Source organism: Hibiscus syriacus, unplaced genomic scaffold (assembly GCF_006381635.1).
Source record: "Hibiscus syriacus cultivar Baekdansim isolate YM2019G1 unplaced genomic scaffold, ASM638163v2 tig00113072_pilon, whole genome shotgun sequence".
NCBI lineage: Eukaryota > Viridiplantae > Streptophyta > Magnoliopsida > Malvales > Malvaceae > Hibiscus > Hibiscus syriacus.
The window spans coordinates 85,777-113,723 of record NW_024063438.1 but is presented as its reverse complement, the minus strand read 5'-3'; the positions used below and the strand labels follow the sequence as shown (position 1 = coordinate 113,723).

Here is a 27,947-nt window from a genome sequence, read left to right as displayed (position 1 = left end):
TCGGCATTTTGAGCTTTGCACATTAAGGCATTCTACTCTTTGAAGCCTTATGCACATGAAGGCCCGTTGAACTCTCCTCGTGCGAAAGAGTTTTGATCTCTGCAAAAGCCACATCTTCTGCAGCTTCCTTCATTTTCTTGGCAGCGAGTAGCCTCATCTCGGTCGTTTTTATACTCGGCTGTTCAATGAAACATCTGGTCTCGCTGCTTGTCCTATTTTCTTGAATAGATTCTTACCCTAATCTTTTGCTCAACCTCTGGTCTCCGGTGTTTCTCTTTCCTTTACAATGACATCTTTCTCCAATTGTGCTGCTCGCTCCTCCAATTTTGCCATGTCGACCACTTCCACATCACTCTGGGAAACGTTAACAACTCATCAGAAGACAAACAGTAACAAATAAGTGGTGAAGTCGAATCATATTCAAGAATGAATTTAAGTGAAACCCTATCATTTTTTTTTGAAGATTATCTAAATATTGATCACAATATATTATTATATTTTTTATTTTATATACTTATTATAAATATTTAGTGTAAATGATCATAAAAATAATTATTTTAAATATGAAGTTATGGGGAAATAATAATTTAAACAAATGTCATGGACCAAATGGCTAAGAATCAATCGGCTTTTCTAACATCAACATTGGACGGGTCACGTAGATTAGGGCTTTAAATGAGACTAGACATATCACGAGCTACTCGAGATCGATTCGGTTCAAAGCTCGAATCGAATGAACTCGACTCGAATTCTTAACGAGATAAAACGAGTTACTTAATATTCGACTCGAAAAGCTCGCGAGCTACTCGAAAAAATGTTATATTATAATTTTATATTTTTTAAAATACACTATTAAAAATATATTAAAAATAAATTATTGATAATTATAAATTTCAAAAATATATTTTTAAATTGAATATAAGATTTTTGTAGGTTCAAATTCGAGTTTGAGTTTGAGTTCGAGCTTGAATCGAGCTCAAAATCGAGCTTCAATCGGGCTCCTAATTATTTTTTGAGTTTGAGCTGAGTGTAACATCCCAAAAACCGGATTAATGACTAAAATAGAAGTTTTTGGAATTTTGTGATCAAATTGGGAAAATTGAAAAGTATAGGGACTTAATTGTAATTCTTTGGCTTAGATTGATTAGTAAAGATGGAAAGAATGAAGGGTAAAATGGTCATTTAGCAAGAAAGATTTTTATCTTTTCTTTATGGGCTATAAATCACGTGGGATAAGGGAGGAAAGGAAATAGAAAAATCTGGAGACTAGGGTTCAGCCTTCCTCTTCTCCTCTACCCGTGACTCCATTGATAAGGTAAGTTGGTTTCAAGTTGATTAAATCTGTCGTTTTAAAGTTGGTTTTGATTCTTGGGGTGATAGAAAAGCTTAAGGAAGGCTTAAGTTAGCTTTAAAACAAAGAATGAAAGAGTTATAGAAGATTAAAGATTTGGAGTTTTTGAATGAAAATGGAATAGAGTTGATAAATAGAATTGGAAGTTCAATTTGACTTGTCAATGGTTAATTTAAAGATATGAAGTGTTAAAAGTGGATTTAGAACATGTTGAAAATTTGGTGTAATTCTTAAATTACATACGGAAGATAGGATTTTGAGGTTAAAGATGTGATTAATGAGTAGAAATAAGTTTAAGTATGTGTATTTGAGTTTAGTATATGAAAGGGGATGGAACATGAAGTATTGAAGTTGAAAAGAATGAATTTTCGTGCTTAAAATTAATTTTTGGGTAAGGGTGTATTGGTACCCATTCAATAGGTACCGATACACTTCAAGAGTAAAATCTGGAAAATGTTCAAAGTGTACTGATACATAGGAAGTGTATCGATACACCCTTTATAACGAAAAACATCGAATGTAATTTATGTATCGATACATAGGTAGTGTATCGATACACACGCTAAGGAATGTACCGATACAAGCGTTAAGGAATGTACCGATACACTATAGTGTGTACGGATACACTATAGCGTGTACCGATACACTATAGTGGTTACCGATACACTATAGTGTGTACCGATACACTTCAAAAGGGAAAATGGAATTAGATCTTTTAGTTTAAGAAATCAAGGATCGAATCATAGTATTTAGAATGCTAATAGGTATACATGATTGTGTATATATCAATTGAAGGCAAAGTCCGGACAAGTTACAAGTAATAGACATTGAGAAAAGATAAGGGTTCGATATTGACTAGCGAGGCCAGGTGAGTGCATCTTAGTTTGATATGGGATTATATGGAAATTTGACTTGCGATGTAACATCCTCAATACCGGGTTAGTGATCAAGTTGTAAAGTTTCAGAATTTGGGGACTAAAGTATAAGAATGAAATAGTTCAATGCTTATTGGATATATATGATGAAGGTTAATTAGTAATTATTAAAGGAAATTAAGGGTTAAATGGTCATTTGACCAGAAAGATTTTTATATTCCTTTTTAAGGGTAATATAAACGTGGGATGTGTGAGAACCATCCAGAGTGCTCTTCTCCTTTCTTCTTCTTCATACGTGGGGGAGCAAGGCAAAGGTAAGTTTAATTTCAGTTGGTTAATTCTTGAGTTTTAAGCTTAGTTTTGATTCTTTGGGTATTAAATAAGCTTAAGGAAAGCTTATATGGGATTTAAACAATAAGATAAAGGAATTATGAAGGAATTTGCCATATGAGTTTTAAGATGAAATTTTGATATGGTATGGTTGTTGAAGTTTTATGGATGAATTTGACTTGTCATCAATCTAATTAAGAAGTATGAAGTGTTAGAATGGGAATTAGAACACATTGAAAATTTGGTATGATTTTTGAATCTTATATGGATGATAGGATTTTGAGGTTTAAGATGAAATAAATGAATATAGATTGGTTTAAGTATGTGTACTAGAGTTAAGAATGAAAAGGGGATGATATATGAAGTGTTTGAGTGGAAATGAAGAAATTTTCGGGTTGAAAATATGATTTCTGGGCAAGGGGAATGGGTACCCATTCAAGGGGAACCGATACCCCTTCAAACGACAGAATTCCAGAATGTCTTGAGGGAATCGATACCCCATGGTAGGGAACCGATTCCCCCTAAAGAAAAATGTTAATATTGATTTAATAAGTTCGTTTAAGTTGCTAGTATCCAATTACAAGGTGCAGGTATCTAATGATTGCCTCAAAATATACATGTATGTAGATTCTACGCATAAAGCAACTCCGGAACGTTTGGCAAGTAAGATCGATCAAGGAAAAATAACAGATCGATATTGACTAGTGAGGCCAGGTGAGTGCGTACTATTAGAATATACGTATTGTGTATGGAAATTTGACTTGCGACAAGTCTGTTTCCCATATGTTGAATATATGATTGTATGATTATGTTTATATTACATGAATATGTTTAGTTGTATTACATGTTAGGTGGTATGAATTTATATGATATGTGTTATACGGCAATGATTTATATGATAACAAGAGAAAGGATATAAATTACATGAGTTAGATATATATATAGGAATTGTATAACCAACTTATGAGATTAAATGAAAAGTGAGATAAGTTAAATAACATTGATTTATAGGGCAATATAAGAATGATATATAAATGAGGAGACATTGACAGAAGTGATTATATGAATATGTAAATAAGTTATATGGAGAGGATATATGAGCGGAAATGAACATATAATACATGAGTTATATGGTAAAGATTTATGAATCTATAGGAAAATGTTATGGGAACTATGTGATGATAAGTTATGAGAAAATATTTATATAGGTAACAAGCTATGTGATATACTTGGTGTATGAGAATCATATGAGAATAAGAGATGACAATGAGTTACATGCCAGATGAACACAAGAGAAATGTTATAAGCTACGTGACAGATGATTATGAAATCATACGAAAAGTGACATGTACATGTGAATACATGTTAGTGAAATAAGCTATGTGAACTAGTATAAATAGTATATGTGATTACATAAGTTATATGATATAAACATGTGATATAAGATATAAGCTAAAGAATTATAGGATATGAGATAAGACAGACATATGTGGTTATAAGAGACATGATATGAAAAATAGGAGAAAAGGAAAATGTGATATGTGAAAGTGAACTATATATATATGAATATGAGAAATGATATAAGCCATGTGACATGATCTATATGATTACATGAATATGCAATATGTGGTACAAGTGATATGAAATGTTATAAATGATAATGCCCATGTTATGTGATATGAGAGCTAGGGGTATAGTTGGCATGCCAAGAGTCGAGGGTTTACCTATATTCTACGGAACATATGGACAGTTTTACCTATGTCTTTCGAGACATATGGACAGTATACCTATGTTCTAAGGAACATATGGACAGTTTACCGAGGATCTTTATGACCTCTGGACAGTTACCGAGGATCTTTATGACCTCTGGATAGTTACCGGGGTCTGTGTGACCTCTGGATAGGTCCTTCGAGACATTTATATGAGCTGTGGTGACAGCATAGTGGTGCACAACCTCAATAGACTCACATATCTACAGTTCTCACAGGTGCACATGGGCTAATAAGAGATAACATGGAATGTAATGTATAAGATATATGTGATGTATATACTTATGGTGATATGTCATGTGTTGCTTGAATTATAATGATGTTGATAAAGATAATAATATACATGGGCAATGCAATTGGAAGACAAACGAAAAGTGAAAGTAATACAAGAAGATATGTTGCGTGTGTGTATGACATGATTATATATATTGTTATCATGCAATAGATACATGCATATTGAGATGTCATGATTCAATGGTATGAATGCACGTTCATGAATTTATTGTTATATGTTTAATTATTGCCTCACTAAGTCAACGACTTAGCGTGTGATTGTTTCACACGTAGGTTTCGAGAAGAATAAAGAGTAATGCGGAGCAAGACAGGTCAGTTCTCCTTACCAAATGTCAGATCAGAAAATGTATGTACTGTTTACAGAGTGTAGTTGGCATGTAGTCTAAAGATATAAATGGTATGAACTCTGATATCTGTTGTAAACGTTTTGAAGTAATTTAAATGTTATCAAAGTTTTAAATTACTCACTATTTTATACGAATAAATGTTTGAAAAGTCAATGTGACACTTCGGACTCGTATCCGGGTCGGATACGGGTTGGGGGTGTTACATTTGATAAGTCTATTTCCTATAATTATAGTGCTTGAAGTCATAAATATAAGCATGTGAATGATATGAATTGTATGTATGCATGATTATATGTGTTGAGATGTTCTTGTATGTGCTATATGATTTATGTGAATATACGATTATGTGATAATATGAGAATATAATATAAGACATGTAATTATATGATCATAAGATATAAGTCAGGTGACAAGGTACATGTGATACATGAAAATGAGATATATTATATGACTATGTGATTATGTAAAAAAGAATACAAGTTTATGTGATAAACTATGTGATATGTGAACATGAATCATATGAAAATGTTCTATGAGTAAGTGAACTACTTGCCTATTTGAAATGATAAATAATAATGCCCATGTTATATGTCATGAGGGCTAGAGGTATAGTTGTCATGCCAAGAGTCGAGGGTTCTATATGATCCTTCGGGACATAGTGGTCATTCGGGACATTTCATAGTGGCCCTTCGGGATATTTCATAGTGGTCATTCGAGACAAAATTCATATGCCCCTAGTGGGACCCCATACGAGCTGTGGTGACATCATAGTACACAACCTCAATAGACTCACATATCTACAGTTCTCACATATGTACATGGCTAACAAAGAGATAATAACAAACATATGATATATGATGTATATGCTTTTGGTGAAATGAATTGTATTATATGATTTAAATGATGATATGTGTATTGCGTGGATAAATTAGTCATGTTGGTTAAAAACGTTAGGTAGAAAAAGGATATGATTACAGGATATAAATGATAATCATATTGATAATGAAATAAGATTAATGATGGAAATGATGAATGATAGATATATGTGTATATTTGATTATATGTAATGTTATATTATTTTGTGTGATAACATGGTATGATATGTTCATGCATGGTTAAGTAGTTAGAGTTACCTTTATACGTTAATGCCTCACTAAGTCATCTACTTAGCATGTGAATGTTTCACACGTAGGTTTGAAAAGCGAGAAGAGAAGTAAAGAGGAGCAAGACAGGTCAACATCTTCCTTATGAATAACATATCAGAAACATATTAAATATATGTATTTTGTTTTATAGAATTTAGTTGACATGTAGTTACAAGATTTAAATTGAATATGCTCTGATCGGTTTGTAAAACAATTTGATTGTATTTATTAGTGTAAAGTATTCATTTTCTCAAATGATGAATTTAAGTTTTTGGTGGATTTGTAAAGATCAGAGTTTTGAAAAGTCAATATGACACCTCAGACTCGGATCCAGTTCAGATATGGGTTGGGGTGTTACATTAATGGTATCAGAGCTAAGGTTTTGCCGATTCTAGGCTTAAACCGAAGTCAAATGAGTTTTTAAAAATGTGTACATGCCAACTCAAAGTAAAAATTTATGATCTGATAGTGTAAGGAGTGTACTGTCTTGTTAATAGAATTATATTATTACGTTATAATATAAATATGATAGTGTGAGTTTTGAAAGAAGTGAGAGGTGATATTCCTGATTGTGATAGCAATTCACCTGTCCTAGTCAGGTAGGGTGAAGAGTGGACACCTCAGGAAGTGTCTCGTAAGATCAAAGGTGGATTTTAAAAAAGTTATAATCATGTTAGGATAGTGATAGAAGGTTTTCACAGTTTTGAATCGGAAAAGTAATGTGAAGTATTCTTATTATTTCGTGGATAAGATAGAATATGGTGGACAAGTGTCACCATAAGAAAGTTAAAAGATCTAATGATGTGGTTAGAATTTGTAGAAGAGTTCAAGAATAAGTGCATCAATGACAAGAGTATAAGATATATAAAGCTAGAGCTTATGAGTTTCAAACAAAGTGACAATATTGGGTATAAACAAGAGTGTGAATATGATAAGGGTTTGTATTTTAGATGGAAAGAGTTAGAGTTGGCTAACAAGATTATGTGATGAAAATGTATTGGAGTTATAAGATTTTAAGATATTGTTAGGACAAGTTAACCAGATATGAAATGGATATGAATATAGTCGTGTATCTTAATTATGTAAATGTGATGTAGTGAAAGAGACAAGGATTCGTATGTTTAAGGGAAGTTACAGAATAATAGAAAAGTTTAAGAATGGGTATATCAGTGATCAGTTAATAAGATAAAAAAGTTATAACGTTTAAGTTTGGAACAAGGGAGTAGTACTGTATATGAGTAAGAGTACGAGTTTGAAAAGTTGAGTAAGATATCGCTGAGGAAAATTTTGATGGAAAAAGAATGTATATGATCGGCTTGAGGAAATTGGATATAATTATGTATCATGGTTATGTAGATATGATGTAGTTAAAGAGAAGAGGAATTATATGCTTAAAGGGAGCCTTAAGGAAGTAGAACAATTATTCTAAGGGATTGAGTGATTATTCAGATTTGATACTTGATTAATTAAGTGAAGGAAATACAAGTACAAGAGATGGTAAAGAATGATGTTCTGTATAAGTGAAGTTGAATATTAAAGTTATGAAGAGGTGATAAAGATCTGTAATCAGAGATGAGTATAAGTGATAGGAAAAGAGTATGTGAGCATGAAAGAAAAGATATGATTTGTGTATAAGGAGATTTTGATTTTGAATGAATAAAGGAATAATGGAATAAGGAAATGAAATGATGAAGTTTAAAAGATTAGATACGATATAGGTTATATGGTAGAGTAGATGATATGTTTGATATAGAAGTAAGAAAAGTGTGCAAGGTGATATGAAAAGATTGTTTGATTCCGTAAAGTATATGTTTAATCACATTTGAAGAAGATTTAAGGTTGTGTTCTGGGTTAAATGGTGATGAAATAAGAGTTTGGTTATTGTGGTAAGGTAATTAGAGATTAATAATGAATCAATTGATTCATGATTCTTAATGGAAAGGATTGAGTTTATTGGTTACTGTTTATATGATAAGTGACTTAGTATGTATATTGAAAGGAAAAAGGTAAGTTGATGATGGATAAACAGGAAAGATCGAGTAATAGAAACAACATGAGAACATTAAAAGATATGTGTAAGTTGTGTTCTCATCAATATATGTGGTGAAAATTCGAGGACGAATTTTCTTAAAAGGAGGGGAGATTTGTAACATCCCAAAAATCGGATTAGTGACTAAAATGGAAGTTTTTGGAATTTTATGATCAAATTGGGAAAAATTGAAAAGTATAGGGACTTAATTATAATTTTTTGGCTTGGATTGATTAGTAAAGATGGAAATAAAGAAGGGTAAAATGGTCATTTAGCAAGAAAGATTTTTATCTTTTCTTTATGGGCTATAAATCATGTGGGATAAGGGAGGAAATGAAATAGAAAATTCTGGAAACTCTGGTTCAACCTTCCTCTTCTCCTCATCTCGTGGCTCTATTGATAAGGTAAGTTGGTTAAATCTCTCATTTTAAAGTTGGTTTTGATTCTTGGGGTGATAGAAAAGCTTAAGGAAGACTTAAGTTAGCTTTAAAACAAAGAATGAAAGAGTTATGAGAGATTAAAGATTTGAAGTTTTTGAATGAAAACTTAGAATAAGGTTGATAAATAGACTTGGAAGTTAAATTTGACTTTTCAATGGTTAAATTAAAAGATATGAAGTGTTAGAAGTGGATTTAGAATATGTTACAAATTTGGTGTAATTCTTGAATTACATATGGAAGATAGGATTTTAGGGTTAAAGATGTGATTAATGAGTAGAAATGAGTTTAAGTATGTGTATTTGAGTTTAGTATATGAAAGGGGATGGAACATGAAGTATTGAAGTTGAAAAGAATGAATTTTCGTGCTTAAAATTAATTTCTAGGTAAGGGTATATCGGTACCCATTCAATAGGTACCGATACACTTTAAGAGTAAAATCTGGAAAATGTTCAAAGTATACCGATACATAGGAAGTGTATCAATACACCCCTTCTAACGAAAAATATCGAATTTAATTTGTGTATCGATACATAGGTAGTGTATCGATACACACGTCAAGGAATGTATCGATACACTATAGTGTGTATCGATACACTATAGTGTGTATCGATACATTTCAAAAGGGAAAAATGGAATTAGATCTTTTAGTTTAAGAAATCAAGGATCGAATCATAGTATTTAGAATGCTAATATGTATACATGATTGTGTAGATATCGATCGAGGGCAAAGTCTGGACAAGTTGCAAGTTATAGCCATCGAGAAGAGATAAGGGTTCGTTATTGACTAGTGGGGCCAGATGAGAGCATCTTATTTTGATATAGGATTATATGGAAATTTGACTTGCGGTAAGTCTATTTCCTATAATTATAGTGCATGAAGTCATAAATATAAGCATGTGAATGATATAAATTGTATGTATGCATGATTATATGTGTTGAGATGTTTTTGTATGTGTTATATGATTTATGTGAATATACGATGATGTGATAATATTAGAATATAATATAAGATATGTAATTATATGATCATAAGATATAAGTCAAGTGACAAGGTACATGTGATACATGAAAATGAGATATTATATGACTATGTGATTATGTGAAAAAAAATACAAGCTTATGTGATAAGCTATGTGATATGTGAACATGAATCATATGAAAATGTTCTACGAGTAAGTGAACTACGTGCCTATTTATAATGATAAATAATAATGCCCATGTTATATGTCATGAGGGCTAGAGGTATAGTTGGCATGCCAAGATTCGAGGGTTCTATGTGGTCCTTCGGGACATTTCATAGTGGTCCTTCGGGACCAATTCATATATCCCTAGTGGGACCCCATACGAGCTGTGGTGATAGCATAGTGCACAACCTCAATAGACTCACATATCTACAGTTCTCACATATGTACATGGGCTAACAAAGATATAATAACAAACATATTATATAGGATGTATATGCTTTTGGTGAAATAAATTGTATTGTATGATTTAAATGATGATATGTGTATTGCGTGGTTAAATGAGTCATGTTGGTTAAAAACGTTAGGTACAAAAAGGATATGATTATAGGATATAAATGATAATCATATTGATAGTGAAATAAGGTTAATGATGGAAATGATGAATAATGGGTATATGTGTATATTTGATTATATGTAATGTTATATTGTTTTGTGGGATAGCATGATATGATATGTTCATGCATGGTTAAGTAGTTAGAGTTACCTTTATACGTTAAAACCTCACTAAGTCATCGACTTAGCGTGTGAATGTTTCACACGTAGGTTTGGAAAGCGAGAAGAGAAGTAAAGAGGAGCAAGACAGTTCAGCATCTTCCTTACGAATAACAGATCAGAAACATATTAAATATATGTATTTTGTTTTATAGAATTTAATTGGCATATAGTTACAAGATTTAAATTGAATATGCTCTGATCGGTTTGTAAAACAATTTGATTGTATTTATTAGTGTAAAGTATTCATTTTCTCAAATGATGAATTTAAGTTTTTGGTGGATTTGTAAAGAACAAAGTTTTGAAAAGTCAATGTGACACTTAGGACTCGGATCCAGGTCGGATACGGGTTGGGAGGCGTTACACTGAGCTTGATAATTTTTAGATCGCGAGTTTTCGAGTTGAGTCGAGCCTAATTTTAAACTTTTCGAGCTCGAGTTGAGCTCATCAATACTCGAGCTCGACTCAGCTCATTTACATCCAAGCGTAGACTATATATAATAATAATAATATCATTTTGCATCCTAACACTACATATCCTTGTCACTTAAAATAATAAACTATATTTGATAATTGATTCTATATTTCCTCTTCAAAGGACGATTATTTTTATTTTGATTTATTAAATCTATTTTTCAATTTAAAAAAAATAAGAAATATATATTGTTTTAACATTTTTGAAAATAAACCAAGCCTTGTTTTTCATTTTTTATAAAAAAATTATAATTATATTGAATTCCTAAATCGTATATAAAATAGGAAAGTATGCTTCATTAAAAGCTATGGTAAGGGATACCATATTGACATAAATCTTACAGGCAATACCCAATAATCAATGAACAATATTGCATGTTCATATGACTTTCATGAACTATTACTGCCCCTCCGGCTGCAGACTTTATTATCGGGTGTTTATATAAGTATCAATTATATTTGAAATCGAATTGAATTATTTTTTCTTGAGACTTGGTAGGAGGTAGGGTTGCGATTCTTTGGTATCATAAGACCTCTCTACAAAGGCATTAAAGCCAAGTTCCTCATCTTGGATTCTCCCCTTTATATCTCACTAAAATCACCACAAATTTATTGGAAACATGAGCACTTAACCTCTGCAAATGAAGCAGGACACGTTCTTTTGCAGGCTTTTATCGAAGGAAGGGAACCCTTCTTTCAGAGTCTACTATGGTGGAGTCTCCGGCTTTATTCCTTTCACGTGGGAATCTCAGCCCGGCACGCCCAAATCCACTTCATCTTCAATTCCCTCTCTTACCCCTCCTCCTTCATACTACTCCAACTCCAACCCCAAACCCATCAAGAAACAATCGAGATACGGTCTTCTTCAATCATTGCTTAGGAAAATGATGAGTTCCAATACCAAGGAGAATACTGTTGTGCCTTGGTCGCCTTCTTCTTTGTCTTTGAGTTCCTGGAGGTTTAGGAAGAGGAGTCTGTTCTCGAAACCCGAGTTCGTCGTTTGATTCGAGAGCAGACGGTGAAGGAACCACAAACGTCGGATCATTCGGTAAGTGCCGTGGGTGCTACTGCTGGGGATACTATTAACATATAGGCCTTAAATTAAGTGTCAGCTTGTGTTTAATCTCTTACGTTAAATAATGCAATGTTTAGTGAAATGTATTCTTATGTTGAGTATGTGGTATCTGTTTGAATTAAAATTTGATAAGTGTTTTAAATAGTCCAATTCATAGTGTTGTCGATTAAACCGTACATCTCATTCTTCTTGTAATTCTTATGATTTTTGCGTATATTTAATAATTTCAAGAAATATGGATACAGGTTCCTATCATGATTTTTGGAATCTCCCCTAACTAACTATACAAATGTTGTCCCAAATTAAAGAGAGAAACCTCATATATTGGTTTATAATATAGTTTTATGTAGGCACAAAACTTTCAATATTTTTTTCAGTCAGTTTATAATCTGTAAAATAAGTTGCATGTGTCGTTATGAAGGTGTCTATGATTCATGATGAAAACTATAAACAACCATAAAATAAATTGTAAATAAGCATGTGTAAAACATATCCTAAGTTGAAATAGCATTCATTAACCACATTTATAGAAGCGCTGGGGAACTTGTTCGTTGATGAAATACACGGTTGTCGGCAGTTAATGACCTGGGCTTGTCCACAGCAGACCCATCCCTGTGAGTTGAGAGAGGATGGGCTATTTTTCTTTTGTTTTAAAATCAAATAGCTATTTATTATGGCTACTTTCATATCATCAATGTTGTCTGTAAGGAAATTAGTTTTAGCACCAAGGGATGTTGTGCTCACTCAAACTCTACGTTACTCGGACCCGAAGGTGAATATTAATAGAAATACTTTTCGATAATATTATGCTCCAGTTTTTCTCTCATTTAAAAGATCATATTAAAGAGGTACTGGATGCTGGAATTTTAAAACGAAAATATTATATATCTATATATTACTATTAGTATATAAATTGAACAAGATTTAACATGGTAAAACTTACAATTATTAAGATACAAGATACTGTTACACTGTGAATCTGCAACTGATGAAGAGAAGCGATCATATATCCGTATCCAAAACTCGGTAATCCGCTGTGTCTTGTCTGCTAGACCCCGAATTTTAGCGCTTGCGAAAAACAGGGAAAATCCTAGTCCTCCTGCTGTCTATTTTCATCCCATTTCCTTATAGCCTGCATCATTGCTTGCTTCACCATTTGAGCATCGATGCCTTCCGCATTACCTTCATTCTGGACACACTTATAATAATATATCCCAGCAATAATGCATTATCGTTGCACAAAAATTCAACATAAAAAATATAAACGGGTCGAATTCAGAATCTACTGTCTATCGAGACTTTAACTCCATTTTCATCTTCAATTGCAAAGAAATCATATTCCGTTATTGCAACAACTAATCAACAACCAATAGAGTAGGGTTCATATATAGATAGATAGACTTACTTCTCCTCCAATGGCTTCTAGTTTGAAAGTTTCTTCACAAGAAACCCTAGCTTCGAGCACGTCAAGGCCGAGCTCTTCGAAGGTTTCCAATACAGAAACAAGCAAACCAGGGCAATTCTTTTCTAACAGCACATTAATAAGGAAACCCTTGTCTAGGGTTTCCACTGTAACCTAATGGATAATAAGAAAGCTGCAATCAGTAAACTCAACCTTATTGTATACAAGGATCCCAAGCTGGTTAAAAACACTGAGAGGAATAGAAACTTTTCAGAAATCAACAAACAAAACACAAATATTAATATTTACCATCGGCATAGGAGTCTGGGAAGTCGAAGCTGGTGAAGTGGTTCTAGTTTCTTGGCTCAGTTTATCCACTTTATCTTTCAACTCACCGATATATCTCGTAGCATCTACGATGATTGAGGTCTTGTTTACCTGAAAAAGAAAACCAATGAATCATGCAATCGACAAGGGTTTTCTCTAAGCATTCTATATACGAAATTTTTGCTAGGCTAGCTTTCTTTCTCGTTTCTGGATTTCATCTCGTGGTTCCATTGTTATAAGCTATAACACGAAAAGAAACAAAAAGGCTTCCATGGTTAAGGATTTAATGAGTTGTTGGGGGTGGCTAATATTTACAGCAGTAGAGTTGGTGACGGAACAAAGCTGTTGGAGTTTTTGATGAACAGATGATTTCTTTCGACCTCTAGAAGACATGATGATGAAGATGATTCAGCGTGTAAGTTGATTTAGAATATTGTCGAAAATATTTGGCTTTTTGTTTTTCCACTCACTGGGATTAATCTTGAAAGGGTATATTTAAAGGAGCAGTTTTCATTCATCAATAATATACCTACACAGTATTGTTGTTTGTTTCCTGCATGAGAGGACCTCCTTTCCCCACTTGAAATTATTGTTATTATTGTTATTATTATTATTATTATTATTCATTTTTCTTGAATTTACGAATTTGGCCTCGTTAGTTTACAAATTTTTTCGAAACATCAAAATGTACGTTAGGATAAAATAGGATTATACAAAAATAAGTTTAAAAATTTAGTCAAATAACTCCAAAAATATAATAGATAAAAATAAATATTATTATCAATGATTAGAGTAAATATCATAAATATTAACATAAAAAAGTGCTTATAATTAGAATGACACTTGATTAATTGATTTTATCACAACTCAATTATTATATATCATTGATTATTATGAATGCTTATCAATAAATGAGAATTAACTTGAAAATCTAAAGCAGCGATAGATAAAAAGATAAATTTAAAAAAAGGTCAACCAGAGAAAGATAATGATAGATTTAATTATGAACAAGAACATGTTAAAGGTTAAAGACGATCAAAGCTCAAAAAAAATTACCAGCAATCATTTGGTCTAGTGAGATTTGTTACGGAAGACGGCTATCAGATAGAGCAAAAATGTAACTGATAATTTGAGAAAATAAAAATTGAAGATAAAAGAGACACAAAATTTACGTGGAAAACCCCTAAATAATATAGGGTAAAAACCACGGACAACGGTAGAAGAATTTCAATATGAGAAAAATAGGAATTACAACCTCTCTCGATCTACCAAGGAGAAAACAATGATAATTCTCTCTTAATAAAAAGGAGAAAACAACTCTCAAGAAATTCTCTAAATTCTCTCTAGTATTGGAAGAAAGCTAAAATGCTTTGGGATAGTTTTGAAGCTAAATAAGGTAGGGTATTTATAGTTGAAGCTTAAGGACTAATTTGTAAATACCCTAAATTACAATGAAAAAATTATAATTACCCCTTTAGCAAAATTTCAACAAAAATGGGTGGAAAGTTATTTTCAACTTTCGGTGCATTAATTACACCTTTCGGTGCACCTATAATTGTTTTGACTTTCTACAATCTCTCACTTGAAGATTTGATTGGAACAATCATATCTTCACACCATTCTTTCTACCTTTTACCTTCATGTTGCTTACGTCTCTGACAGCCCACAAGAGGATCGACACCAAGTAAATTTATCGGCATTGATCGCCTTTGTCATGAAATCTGCTATGTTCTCTTTGGTATGGATCTTCTGTATATCTACCGTCCCTTCTTCCACCTTTTCACGAATGAAATGGTACTGAACTCGTTTTTGCTTTGTCCTTGAATGAAATGTTGGATTCCTTGCTAGATGCAAGGCGCTTTGACTGTCACAAAACAGAGAGACATACTCTTGATTGTGCCCAAGCTCCTCCAATAGCATCTTTAACCAAATTAATTCTTTACTGGCTTGTGTAGCTGCTACATATTCTGCCTATGTTGTGGATGTAGCCACAACTGACTGCAATTTTGACACCCTACTTACAGCTCCACCAACAACTTTGAACACATATCCTGTAGTAGATTTGCTTTTATCCAAATCCCCTACATAGTCAGAATCGACATACCCATTTATAAGTAAGTTTGATCCTCCGTAATATAATGCAATATTTGAGGTCCCTTTGATGTATCTCAGGATCCTCTTTACTGTATTCCAATGCTCTTTGCCTGGATTCGCCATGTACCGACTAACCACTCCCATTGCTGATGCAATGTCTGGTCTTGTGCATATCATAGCGAACATTAAACTTCCCACTGCTGATGCATACGATACTCGAGACATCTCCATCCTCTCTTCTTCATTGCTAGGACTCATATTGGAGGATAATTTGAAGTTAATAGGAAGAGGGGTAGAAATTGGCTTACAATCTTGCATGCTGAATCGTGACAAGATCTTCTTCAAGTAATTCTTTTGTGAAAGCCAAATCTTCCTATTACTTCTGTCTCGGTGAATTTGCATCCCTAGAATCTTGTTTGCTGATCCCAAGTCCTTCATTTCAAATTCCCTAGCCAGTTGTGCCTTCAATTCTTCAATATGATCTTTGTTGGGTCATGCAACCAACATGTCATCCACATACAATAGCAATATAATAAAATCGTTATCACCAGACCTCTTGAAATAAGAACAAGGGTCTGCATTAAGTCTGTTGTATCCAAGGCACATAATGAAGGAATCAAATATCTTATACCAACACCTCGGCGTCTGCTTTAGACCGTACAGAGATTTATTCAACCTGCAAACCAAGTTCTTCTTTTCTTTTACTTCAAAACCTTCAGGCTGGAGCATGTAAATCTATTCTTCAAGATTTCCATGAAGAAAAGCTGTTTTAACATCTAGCTGCTCTAGATGTAAGTTCAATGTAGCACACATTGCCAAAACTACTCGAACTGTTGTTAGTCGAACCACAGGAGAAAATATTTCATTGAAATCAATACATTCTTTTTGAGCATATGCTTTGACCACCAGTCTTACACGATACCTCTCAACTTGATCGTCACCATTTCGCTTGATTTTGAAGACCCATTTGTTACCAATTGGCTTCCTTCCTTGTGGTAGTGGCACAAGGTCCCATGTATTATTTTTATGAAGGGCTTCGATTTCTTCTTGCATCACCATCATCCACAGTGAAGCATCTGAGCTGTTTATTGCCTCCTGGTATGTTGATGGCTCACCGTCCTCTGTTAAAAGGCAGTATGCAATATTACTTTCTGTAACATAATCTGAGTTCCAATTGGGACGTCTTCTCACACGATCTGATTGACGAGTTGTTGGAGCTTCAGAACTCTCTGGTTCTTGTTCATCATGTGCTGGTTCTGCTTCAGAATAATCTCCTTGTTCAACCTCCTTTTCCATATGTATCTGTGTAGTGTCTGACTTTTCAGCGCTATCATCATCTTCTTTTCTTTGTAGTTTATCTTCTACAAAGATAACATCCCTGCTGATGATCACTTTGTGGGCAGTGGGATCCCACAAACGATACCCCTTTACACCATCAGCATACCCCAAGAATTTACATTTTCTGGATTTGTGATCTAGCTTTGAAATTTCTTGGGAGTTGTACATCACGTACACAATACTTCCAAATACATGGAGGTTTGAATAATCAGTTGGTTTACCAGTCCACATCTCTATTGGTGTCTTCAGCTCTATTACAGTTGATGGAGCTCGATTCACCAAATAACAAGCGGTATTGACTGCTTCTACCCAGAATGATTTTTCTAGGCCTGCATCCCTCAACATTGCTCTTGTTCTTTCTAACAATGTTCTGTTCATCCGCTCTGCCACTCCATTTTGTTGAGGAGTGTTCGCCACTGTGAACTGTCTTTTGATGCCTTCTTTCCTGCAAAAGTCATCAAATTCTTCGCTTGTGTATTCTCCTCCATTATCTGTTCTGAAACACTTGATCTTATTTCCAGAATCAAGTTCCACCCGCGCTTTGAAGTTTTTGAAAGTTGAAAACACATCTGACTTCTTCTTAATAGGGTACACCCAGCATCTCCTAGAGTAGTCATCAATAAATGAGACAAAGTATTTTGCTCCGCCTAGGGATGTAACCGGTGCTTGACACACATCAAAGTGAACCAATTCTTGAACACTTTTGCCTCTAGAATTTGACGTGTTGAATTTCAACCGGTGCTGCTTACTTTTTATGCAATGCTCACACAAGGTAAGTGATACCTTTGTTAAGCCTGAAAGTAGGTTTTGCTCCACAAGGACTTTCATTCCTTGTTCTGACATGTGTCCAAGTTTCTAATGCCATAGCATTGCAGAATTTGAACTACATGAGGCAACAAAGGCTTCTGCTTCTAGCAAAGTTTATCCCTTCAGCATGTACAAGTTTGCAGCTATCTTTTCGCCTTTCAGCACCACAAGCGCTCCACGAAACACCTTCATGATTCCTTTTCATGTTTCAATCTTGCTTGCATTATTATCCAACAATCCGTAAGATAATAAATTTTTCTTCAGGCCTTTCACATGCCGCACATCTTGAACAACTTTAATTGTTCCATCATACATCTTCAATTTGATGGTTCTCACGCCAATGATCTCTAAGGCATGATCATTGTAACTATACACAGATCCTCCTAAGATAGGTTCATACTGATGGAACCATTCTCTTCTTGAGGTCATGTGATATGTTGCTCCTGAATCAATGAGCCATATATCTGCAAATCTTTTTTTGCCTTCCACTGTAGTTGACGCTTCACAGCATAGAGCATCTCCATCATCTGAAGTGTTTGCGGTATTGCCTTGTGGATTGGAGTTTTTATTTAGACTCCAACAATCCTTCTTCAAGGGACCCTTCTTTCCACAGTTGTAGCACTTTAAATTATTCTTGCTTCTCGACTTCGATCTACCATGTTTGTGACTGCTGCTTTGGCCACGTTCTGTTAATCTCCCTCTCATCATTGGCATCGTTGTTAACGCTTCTGCTTGTTGCAGATTTACTTGTCTGTCTTCTTTGTTCTTGTGCCAATTTTATTCTTTTAGAACAACAGCTGCAACGTCATCGAAGACTAGATTGGTGACATTACTGTTTTTCAAGTTGATGATGAGTTGATCATACGAATCAAGTAGACTTTGAAGTAGAAGTTCAACACGTTCTTGTTCTCCTATTTTACAGCTTAAGGATGTAAGCTGAGAAAATAAAGTGTTCAGTGTATTTAAGTGCTCCGTCACTGAAGTAGATTCTGGCATACGGAGAGTGTACAATTTTCCCTTAAGGAAAATTTTATTGTGCAGCGATGTGGCCTCGTACAATTTGGTGAGATGATCCCATATCTCCTTAGCTGTCTTCTTCTCCTTGATGCTTGACAATACTTCATCTGCTAATGCTAGATGAAAGTTTACCATAGCATTCCCGTCCATTTCGATCCATTTGTTGTCATCTGTGAAATCCACCGGCCTTTCACTGATAGCTGCTAGACAACCGTCTTTCCTCAGGATGACCTTCATCTTCAATTTCCACAATGAGAAATTTCTCCCATTGAATTTTTCAATATCAAATTTCGTTGCCATAGCTTCTTTTACGGATAGATCCCACTATTTCACTATCATGAATAGTTCTCTGGAACCTTCAAAGAATGGGTAATACCTTCTTACTTTCGTATGTTGGAGGATCCACCTTTTGGTGGCAATCACAAAGATAATAAGTAGATATTACACACTCTAATCTGGCTCTGATACCAATTATTGCGGAAGACGGCTATCGGATAGAGCAAAAATGCAACTGATAATTTGAGAAAATAAAAATTGAAGATAAAAGAGACACAAAATTTACGTGGAAAACCCCTAAATAATATAGGGTAAAAACCACGGGCAACGATAGAAGAATTTAACTATGAGAAAAATAGGAATTACAACCTCTCTCGATCTACCAAGGAGAAAACAATGATAATTCTCTCTTGATAAAAAGGAGAAAACAACTCTCAATAAACTCTCTAAATTCTCTCTAGTATTGGAAGAAAGCTAGAATGCTTTGGGATGGGTTTTGAAGCTAAATAAGCTAGGGTATTTATAGTTGAAGCTTAAGGACTAATTTGTAAATATCGTAAATTACAATGACTAAATTATAATTACCCCTTTAGCAAAATTTCAACAAAAATGGGTGGAAATTTATTTTCAAATTTCGGTGCATTAATTGCACCTTTCGGTGCATTAATTGCACCTTTCGGTGCACCTATAATTGTTTTGACTTTCTACAAGATTGAACACTAGATCTTTTAAACAAGGTCAAGAGTTCGAACTATGACATTTACGAATGAAGCAAATTAGGTGGAAGGATCTCTCTCGTTTCTACAGTATCCGATCTGGGCTAGTCGGTCAATAAACCAGTGATTAATTAAAAAAAAGTTAGAAAAATTCAATATAATTTACATTGACGTTGGAGCTCTAAATATTTATTTTTGGGGTTTAAGTTGAAGTTTCCTAAATTTAGGGTTTTTAAATCTAAGTCACCAACTTAGAGTCCATTTAATTAATTATTGTAGCTAGGTTACAAAATGTTTTGCTTCTTAATTTTATCTAATCAATTTACATTTATTTTCAAATGGCAACCTCCTTTTGATACAACTAGACTCGTACTTTGTACATTTCTTCCTACTTATAAATCAGATAATGTAAAATGTATAAACATATTTAATTTCACTCACTTTTATATCCCTTTCGATGAAGAAATAATCTCAGTTACAAATCAATTTGTTTTATATTAATGTTAATATCTCTGATTTTTATAAGACTTGTCTTGAGATGCTTTTGGATATAAATATTTATTCTATCCATACTGATTTTCTCTTGTAACATTTTTTTATTAATCTGGGATAAGTATGAGGCACTACGTGTTCAAAGACAATTTTCAACCATTTGACATTGAACGTTCACACCCATGACATTCTTGCTGTTCGAACCCGGGAGCTTTAGGAACAACAACAATTTCTTTACCACTAAGATTGCTTGCTTCGTGCTCCATTATAACATTTAAATATGTTTGATCTAATATCCTCGTGTATAGTGTGCCTACACCGATGTCAATTGAATTAAACTCAATTGGTGGACCTTTTACACCTTTTAAATACAACATTATAATTTACTCTTTCTTTCTCTCTCTTAAAATTGGTTGAATCCATTTTATAGTCCATGAATACTAATCCATTATGGGTTCATAATTTATGTTTAGGAGAATATAACACATCGTATCACTACACTAAATAGTTGTTGATACAAGTTTAAATGTATAAATAAAGTAGCACACATGGATGCATGCATGGATTGTTTATTGATTTTATTCGATAGAAGATGCATGGATTGTTTATTATTCACGTGATATGATATCTTTGATATAAAAGTCCAAAAATGAATGAATACACATACATTCCCTTTGGATGAGGAAATGCATAAAATAATGCCTAGAAAACGCGTCAACACTTGATGTTAAGTAATAAGAAGATGAAGAAGGAAAGGATGAAATGTAATGATATTGTTGAATGGAAAGGTGAAGAATTTTTTTTCTAAAAATATTATGATACCCCTTTGGAAGAAAATAATAAGTAAGAAGTAGGGCTTTGACATGTATGTGAGGAGGAGGGACAAAATGATGAGGGGCAATTGGTCCCCCGTGAGAAGGGTTTGGAGGGATTCATAGCCTCAAACAAAAAACGCTTTGATGTGTTTGTGTGGGGTTGTTTCTCTTGCTTGCTCCCATCACGAGCAGATTCCTTTATATCAAACGCGTACGCGGGATCCCACTCTTTTGCACGTAGGGATGAGCCTGAGATTCGAATTCAACGAGTTTCAACTTGATCGGGTCGGATTTTCTTTTTAAAAAAGTTGAGTTCGAGTCTGGTCAAGTTTGGATTTAGGGTGAAAAATATCAGGTCCGACCCAACCCAAAAATTAATTTAAATTTATCTTATATATGTAGAGATAATTATAATAATAACCATATATATATTTATTCGATTAAATCCTTATTTTTATTGAATAAAATGATATTTTTATATATATTGTTTTACTTCTAAACTCACACAAGTCATATTAACTGAAACTCGGCTCAAACATGACCCATGTCCATCTTTATTTGTACATGATTCTTCATCACATTATTTCTATTCCACCTCTTATTTCCTTTATGTATCCCCTTAAATTTTTTTCACCAAAAATATTTAACATTATCAATTAGTTTGATTGATTAACTAATTTCAAATCAAATTAATTGATAATTAAATTTTAAAATTTTTCTTTACTGTTATCTATTAACCCTAAAATCTATAAAATGAATTCATGATTTCTTTTTGGCTTTAATGATTAGTAGAATACATTTTCCTAAAAAAGATGGTAAAGGATAGGGTATCAAAAAGTAAAATTAATAAAGCAATGGTTCTTTATCTAATTTGAGAGCCAATTTTATTGGAGATTTTCGAATCATTAAATTTTGATTTTTAGCTTACATTTGTTTTGTTAGTGGGGTTGTATTCATATCAACATATTATTCGGCCGTCGTTTTACGTTTGAAATAAAACTTATTTAATAAATTATTAAAAATGATATATATAATTTTTTATAAAAAAGAATATATAAAAAAGATAATTATAAAAGTTCAAAATTATTTAGCTTTAAAATTATAAAATTCGATTAAATATTTAAACTTAAAAATTTTAAAAACAATTTTATTTATTTGTGTTGATGACAATAAGGTTATTTTGTTAATAGCTGATAGTTTATTCCTTTTAATTTGGACAAAGATATACGATTGATGAATGAATAGTCGTTGATTGATAATTTTGTGTAGTAAGAAATGACTCATCAGAAGAAAGAAAAGGAAGAAGACGAGGTAGAGGTGTTAAGGTTCCAACCCTCGTTTTAGTTTTGGTTGGGGTATTTATAATGATATTTAATACACGTGACAATCGTAGATTCATGATGATTATTTATAGATTGATCTGGTTAGAAAAGTCTAATAATTAAACTTTCAATTTTATTTTAGTACATCACGCGAGTTTGACAAAATCTTGTCTATAAAATATGGTCAACCTAAAATCTGTGTTTAGAGAATATAAACTAATTGAAGGTTCTTGTGGACAATTTTTTTTCTTCCCAAAAACAATCTCGAAAGGCATAACAACTTAATATCTAAGTTTATACAGATTTATATTATCATTCTACCATTTTTTTTTGAAGGGATAATACACTTCATGCAGTCCAATTCAAATCACGTTACCCTAAAAGAATTTCAAATTCTCTAAATTGGAAAAATTAAAAACAAAACAAGATAAAGAATTGAGTCACATAGAAAACATATTCATATTTGATACTACTTTTGAATTTTTTGTCACACCTCAATTTTGGGGTTAAATTTTTCTTACTTTTATTCTGAGGATTAAATTAAAAATTTAGCAAAATTTGGAGACCAAAATAAAACTTTAGCTAAATTCGGATCCAAATTAGAAAGTTTCAAAAGCAAAGGAATTATGACATAATTATACCATTTTCTTTGATGGGTATAAAACCCTCCCAAAATCAGTAAATTTCAATTTATGGAAAACCAATCTTCTCTCTCTTCAACCTTTCATTTTTTGAAAACATAAACCTTTCTAGAAGTGGGTTAAATTGACCCGCTGACCTTACTAGCTAACCCGATCAGACCCAATCGCCTGACCCGTTGGCTTGTCTCCCCGATCTGATCTATATACCCGAACCTTCTGATTCGACCCAACCCGTGCATCGTTAGCCTAAACCCAAATCTAATCCGACCCAACCTAAATCGGTCCAATCAAGCCGAGCTAAGTCGAGCCGATTCAATCACGTCGAGTCGAGCCAAGCCGAATCGAGTAGCGTCGCGTCGCACCGCACTGCGTCGCACCGCTGATCGCATCGTTGCGTTTGATTCACGGAATGTAAGATTACCAGTGGGAATAAAAGATTACCATGGAATATGATTACTGGGAATGTTGTATTTTGTGTTTGGTTGGTTTAGCAGGAATGTAAGATTACCATATTTGGTTAAAGGAATAAAATATTATTAGAATGTATATTTGACCAAATTATCCTTATTATATATTTGTTTTTTATTAAGTTGGAAAATATTTATATATTTTCTTTAAAAAAATTAAATTCAAAAAGTTTATATAATTTTTTTTTACAAAATTAAAAATATAAAATGGTTTAATGAAAGGGTAAAATTTTATTTTAACCTCTGAACTTCATATAAAATTTTAATTATATTTTTTTTGTAAATCTAAAATAGCTTAAGGATAAATTTGTAATTTAACATTCGTAGAATTTTTATTATTCAATGACAGAATAAGGATATTTTTGAAAAAAAATATAAGGGCATTTTAGTCCAAAACGTCGGTAATCCAACATTACCTAAGGAAAGGGAGGTAATGACATTCTCGGTAATATATCCTAAAAAATCCACTGTTGGTAATGTAAGATTACCGGGAATAACATTCCCGGCTAACCAAACGGGGGAATGCGGATTCCATTCCCATGGGAATCTCATATTCCCCCAACCAAAAACACCCTTAAAGTTTTGGACGTCTTGAGTCTAATTTTGCGGTTCGTTTTGCCAAATTTTGACCTAAAAACCCCAAATCAAGCCCATTAATCCAAAAATACTTAGTATTTTATAACATTTCTATTTATTTATTTGGGATCTGATTAAGGAATTAATCTGAGATCTTATTTTCGTGAAGGTACCGTGATTCACCTGATCGAGGGTCAACCTGATCCGGTACTTCCTGTTCGACAGATCAACAAGTTATACGTTTTGCAAGAGTGACTTGTAGGTTTCTATAAATTGCTTAATTAAAGTTTATTATTTATATTATGTTAGGATTTTGAGATAGTTTTTCTGATTCGTAGGGTTTAGTGTTGTCGTCGATCGTAATAGGTAGACCCGAGAGTAGGTTACCATCCCAAACCTCTCAGATCAGAATAAGCGTGTTCCTATTGGTGTTACAATATTGTTTTAAATCATTTGTATGAACTGTTTTGAAAATTTAAATATTTTAATTGCACGAAATCTACTTTACCGCATACTGTGACTTTCGATATATGATTTACCTTATATTCTTGCATGGCATCTGGTTACCGTATTTCTGTATCTAATTCTGAAAAATGACATGTTTTGATGTTTTATTAAATTAACTTACTGAGTTCATGCATATTTACTATTATTGGGGGCTATGATTGGAGGAAGTATTTCAGGTCTAGTCTCTGATTTGTAAGACCATACAGCAGACACCTCTGCTTTGTGCACAGACTAAGACCTTACTGCAGGCCCTTATGTTATTAGCATAAGATCCTTACTGGTCGTACATATGGGTATATGGTTCAGGGGAACCTACATATTATGGTGTTTGGATGGGGGTAGTGTTCATGTTTTAAAGAACACGTTGTTATAAAATAATTTCACCAAAATATTTTATATGTATGCTTTATACACCGCAAAGAGTACATTGTTAGCTCATTCTTTAATTTTTAACTTTTTTTATATTACCTGAAAGTAGGCTAGCAGACTTGGCATCAGGAGGTTCGACCATTCTCCATTTTATACCAGTGTATTCTCTACTCCATCTTTGTTATATTTTGGTGACATGTGTTTTAATATCATCTATGTATATATGTATACCGATATTTTGTTCTGACAATGCTTCCATATGAACTTCTGGAGATATGTACATATATTTACCATTATATATTTTTGTATTTTACCATTATTCATATTTTATTTACCGAAATGGATTTTAAGTGTGTTTTGAATCTAAAAATGATCTCTATATACAACATGATTTGGGTATACTGTCTAGGTCGGGTCTAGAGGTTTATATTTAGTGGTATCAGAGCTTTTAGTTTTAAACACTCGGACTATGGATGAGTCCATATACGATATTTTTAAAAAGATATATTATAATATTTACAAATACCATATCACCTTGTTTTACAAGTTTTAAATGGATTTGAGATTTCTGATGTTAGTCTAACTTAGGTTTAAATTCTTTTTGTAAAGCCTATTAGATATGATTTGATGCGTGCTCAAGGTCATAGGACAGGTCGTGGCTGTGGTTATGGGCGAACGACTCAACCTTCTGTTTCTTTTGAGGATTCGATGTTAGCCAGTGGTCCTACTGCTCCGCGTGTCTATTTGTCCACTTTTTGAGAGGATATGATTACACTAATGAGAGACCCTCCCATTACTAAGGACAAGTATATTGAGATGGATCACATATTTCATAGGGTAGCTAGAGCTCCTGCTAATATATCTACTGTGGATATATCTACGTCTCTAGTTGCTGTTGGAGTGGTTCCGTTTGAGGGAATGACTGAGGGCCCTCCAGAAGATGTTGAATATTGTTTGGAGGACACCAAGAAGATTATGGACGAGATAGAGCTGAGGCCTGAGAAGAAGTTGAAGGGAGTACTAGTTTTACTTTGGATGAAAATGATGAGATGGTGGAATTCAATTTCTAGGAGTATTCTAAGGGATCAGTTGAGTTAGGACCTTTTTAAGAGACGTTTTTGGAGTCGCTATATCATAGAAATATACTTATAAGAGTGATGTCAGGAGTTTTAGAGCTTAGATCAGGGTGAGATGTCTGTTATGAACTATAATATTGAGTTTATTAGACTGAGTTTGTATGCTATGGGGTTATAAGACGATGAGGTGGATCGGTACTCGAAGTTTGAAAATAGATTGATTTATGAGATTAGGGATCAAATTGCTACCCACCGGGTAGGAGACTTTGATACCTTGGTAGATATAACCAAAACGACAGAGAAGTTGGAGCGAGTGGGTATGGAGCGTAGGAGGGATAGAGATTGAGATAGACTAGAAACCAAGATAAAGATATATACCGATTCAGGAGACCTTTTGGTAATGTTTATATACATTCTAGCAAGAGAGGTAAGGGAAAGTCTTATCAGATAGGTGGTAGGAGTTCTAAGCCTGCAGCATTAGCCACTCCGACAGTTCTAGTTTCTAGTCAGGGTGGTTTTTTTGGAGCACCACCTTTGCCCACTTGTGAGCATTATGGGAGACGTCACTTTGGAGAGTAGAGCTGGAGATCATTTCTTGAGGGATTGTCTGGAGCCAACTCTCACAACTCAGACATTAGTTCAAACACCTACTCATACTCAAAATATAGTTCAGACTCTAACTGAGGGTCGTAGTCAGTTAAGACCATCTGGGTATATTATTAGGGGTCAACCTTCTAAGAGTAGGGGTACAGCTCGGACTGAGGCTAGACAACCTGGATTAGTATATACTACTAGACTTTGTCAGGATCGCAATGGGTCTGATGTGATTACAGGAATTGTAACTATTTATTCAGTTTCTTACTTTGCTTTGTTTGATTCTGGTTATACCTATTCCTATATATCGCGCTCTGTATCTGGGGATCTTGGTACCTTGTTGAGAATATCGGGAGTTTTGTGAAAGTTCAGAGTCATATAGGCCAGTCTATAGGCTTGGATAGAATTTATAGAGGTTATCCTATAGAGATATGCGGGGAAATCTTTTTGGTCGACCTGATGGAGTTGTCATTAGATGAGTTTAACTTGGTACTCAGAATAGATTGGTTAGAAAAGCATCGAGGTAATCTCGTTTGTGAGACTAAAAGAGTTTGCTTGAAGACTCTAAATGACCGAAAGATAGTGATGATTGGGGAATGTTGTGGATTCCTAAAAAATGTTGTATTTGATTTGTTGGCTGAAAGGAATATCAGAAAGGGTTCTGAGGCATTTCTTGCTTATATTCTGGATACCATGGGTTCCTTATATGCTATAGAGGGAATCTAAACTATTAAAGAATTTCTTAATATTTTTCCCAAGGAGTTACCTAGTTTACCTCCTGATAGGGATGTTGAGTTTGAGATTGAAGTCTATTCTAGATCGATGCCAATTTTCATGGCTCCTTATCGTAATACCCCTAATGAGCTTAAAGAATAAAAAGTTCAACTTCAGGAGTTGTTAGACAGAGGATTCATTTGCCCTAATATTTCATCGTGGAGAGCTCCAGTTCTCTTTGTCAAGAAGAAAGATGAGACGTTGAGACTCTATATTGACTACCGAAAGTTGAATAAGCTCATAGTTAAAAGCAAATATCCCTTTCTTAGGATTGATGACGTATTTGAACAGTTCCGAGGGGCTACCTTATTTTCGAAGATAAACTTGAGATCTAGTTATTACCAACTCAAGGTGAAAGATTTTGACATCCTAAAGACTGTTTTCCGTACTCGATATGGGCATTATGAGTTCCTTGTGATGCAATTCAGGTTAATTAAATGCCTCAATTTCCTTTATGGATATGTTGAATATG

The 27,947-nt window shown here is 33.6% G+C and overlaps 1 protein-coding gene across 1 annotated transcript; it reads right to left on the bottom strand.

The window, feature by feature from the left end:
- Positions 1 to 193: 193 nt before the first annotated feature.
- On the bottom strand, positions 194 to 14,051 carry LOC120185230 (transcription factor SCREAM2-like). Its single transcript, XM_039189513.1, has 6 exons — positions 13,910 to 14,051; positions 13,577 to 13,705; positions 13,271 to 13,441; positions 12,946 to 13,054; positions 11,006 to 11,010; positions 194 to 203 (listed from the first exon to the last, which is right to left on the bottom strand). The coding sequence occupies exons 1-4, from the start codon at positions 13,985 to 13,987 to the stop codon at positions 12,956 to 12,958; spliced, it is 477 nt and encodes a 158-aa protein (XP_039045444.1). The 5' UTR covers positions 13,988 to 14,051; the 3' UTR covers positions 194 to 203; positions 11,006 to 11,010; positions 12,946 to 12,955.
- Between the last annotated feature and the right edge of the window lie 13,896 nt (positions 14,052 to 27,947).

Excerpts from the sequence above, each read along its gene's own strand:
- LOC120185230 (XM_039189513.1), bottom strand. The coding sequence starts at position 13,987 with ATGTCTTCTAGAGGTCGAAAGAAATCATCTGTTCATCAAAAACTCCAA. Across the intron at positions 13,706-13,909 it reads CCGTCACCAACTCTACTGCT|GTAAACAAGACCTCAATCAT; the intron begins GTAAATATTAGC and ends TTTCTTTTTCAG. Across the intron at positions 13,442-13,576 it reads CCCAGACTCCTATGCCGATG|GTTACAGTGGAAACCCTAGA; the intron begins GTAAATATTAAT and ends ATTATCCATTAG.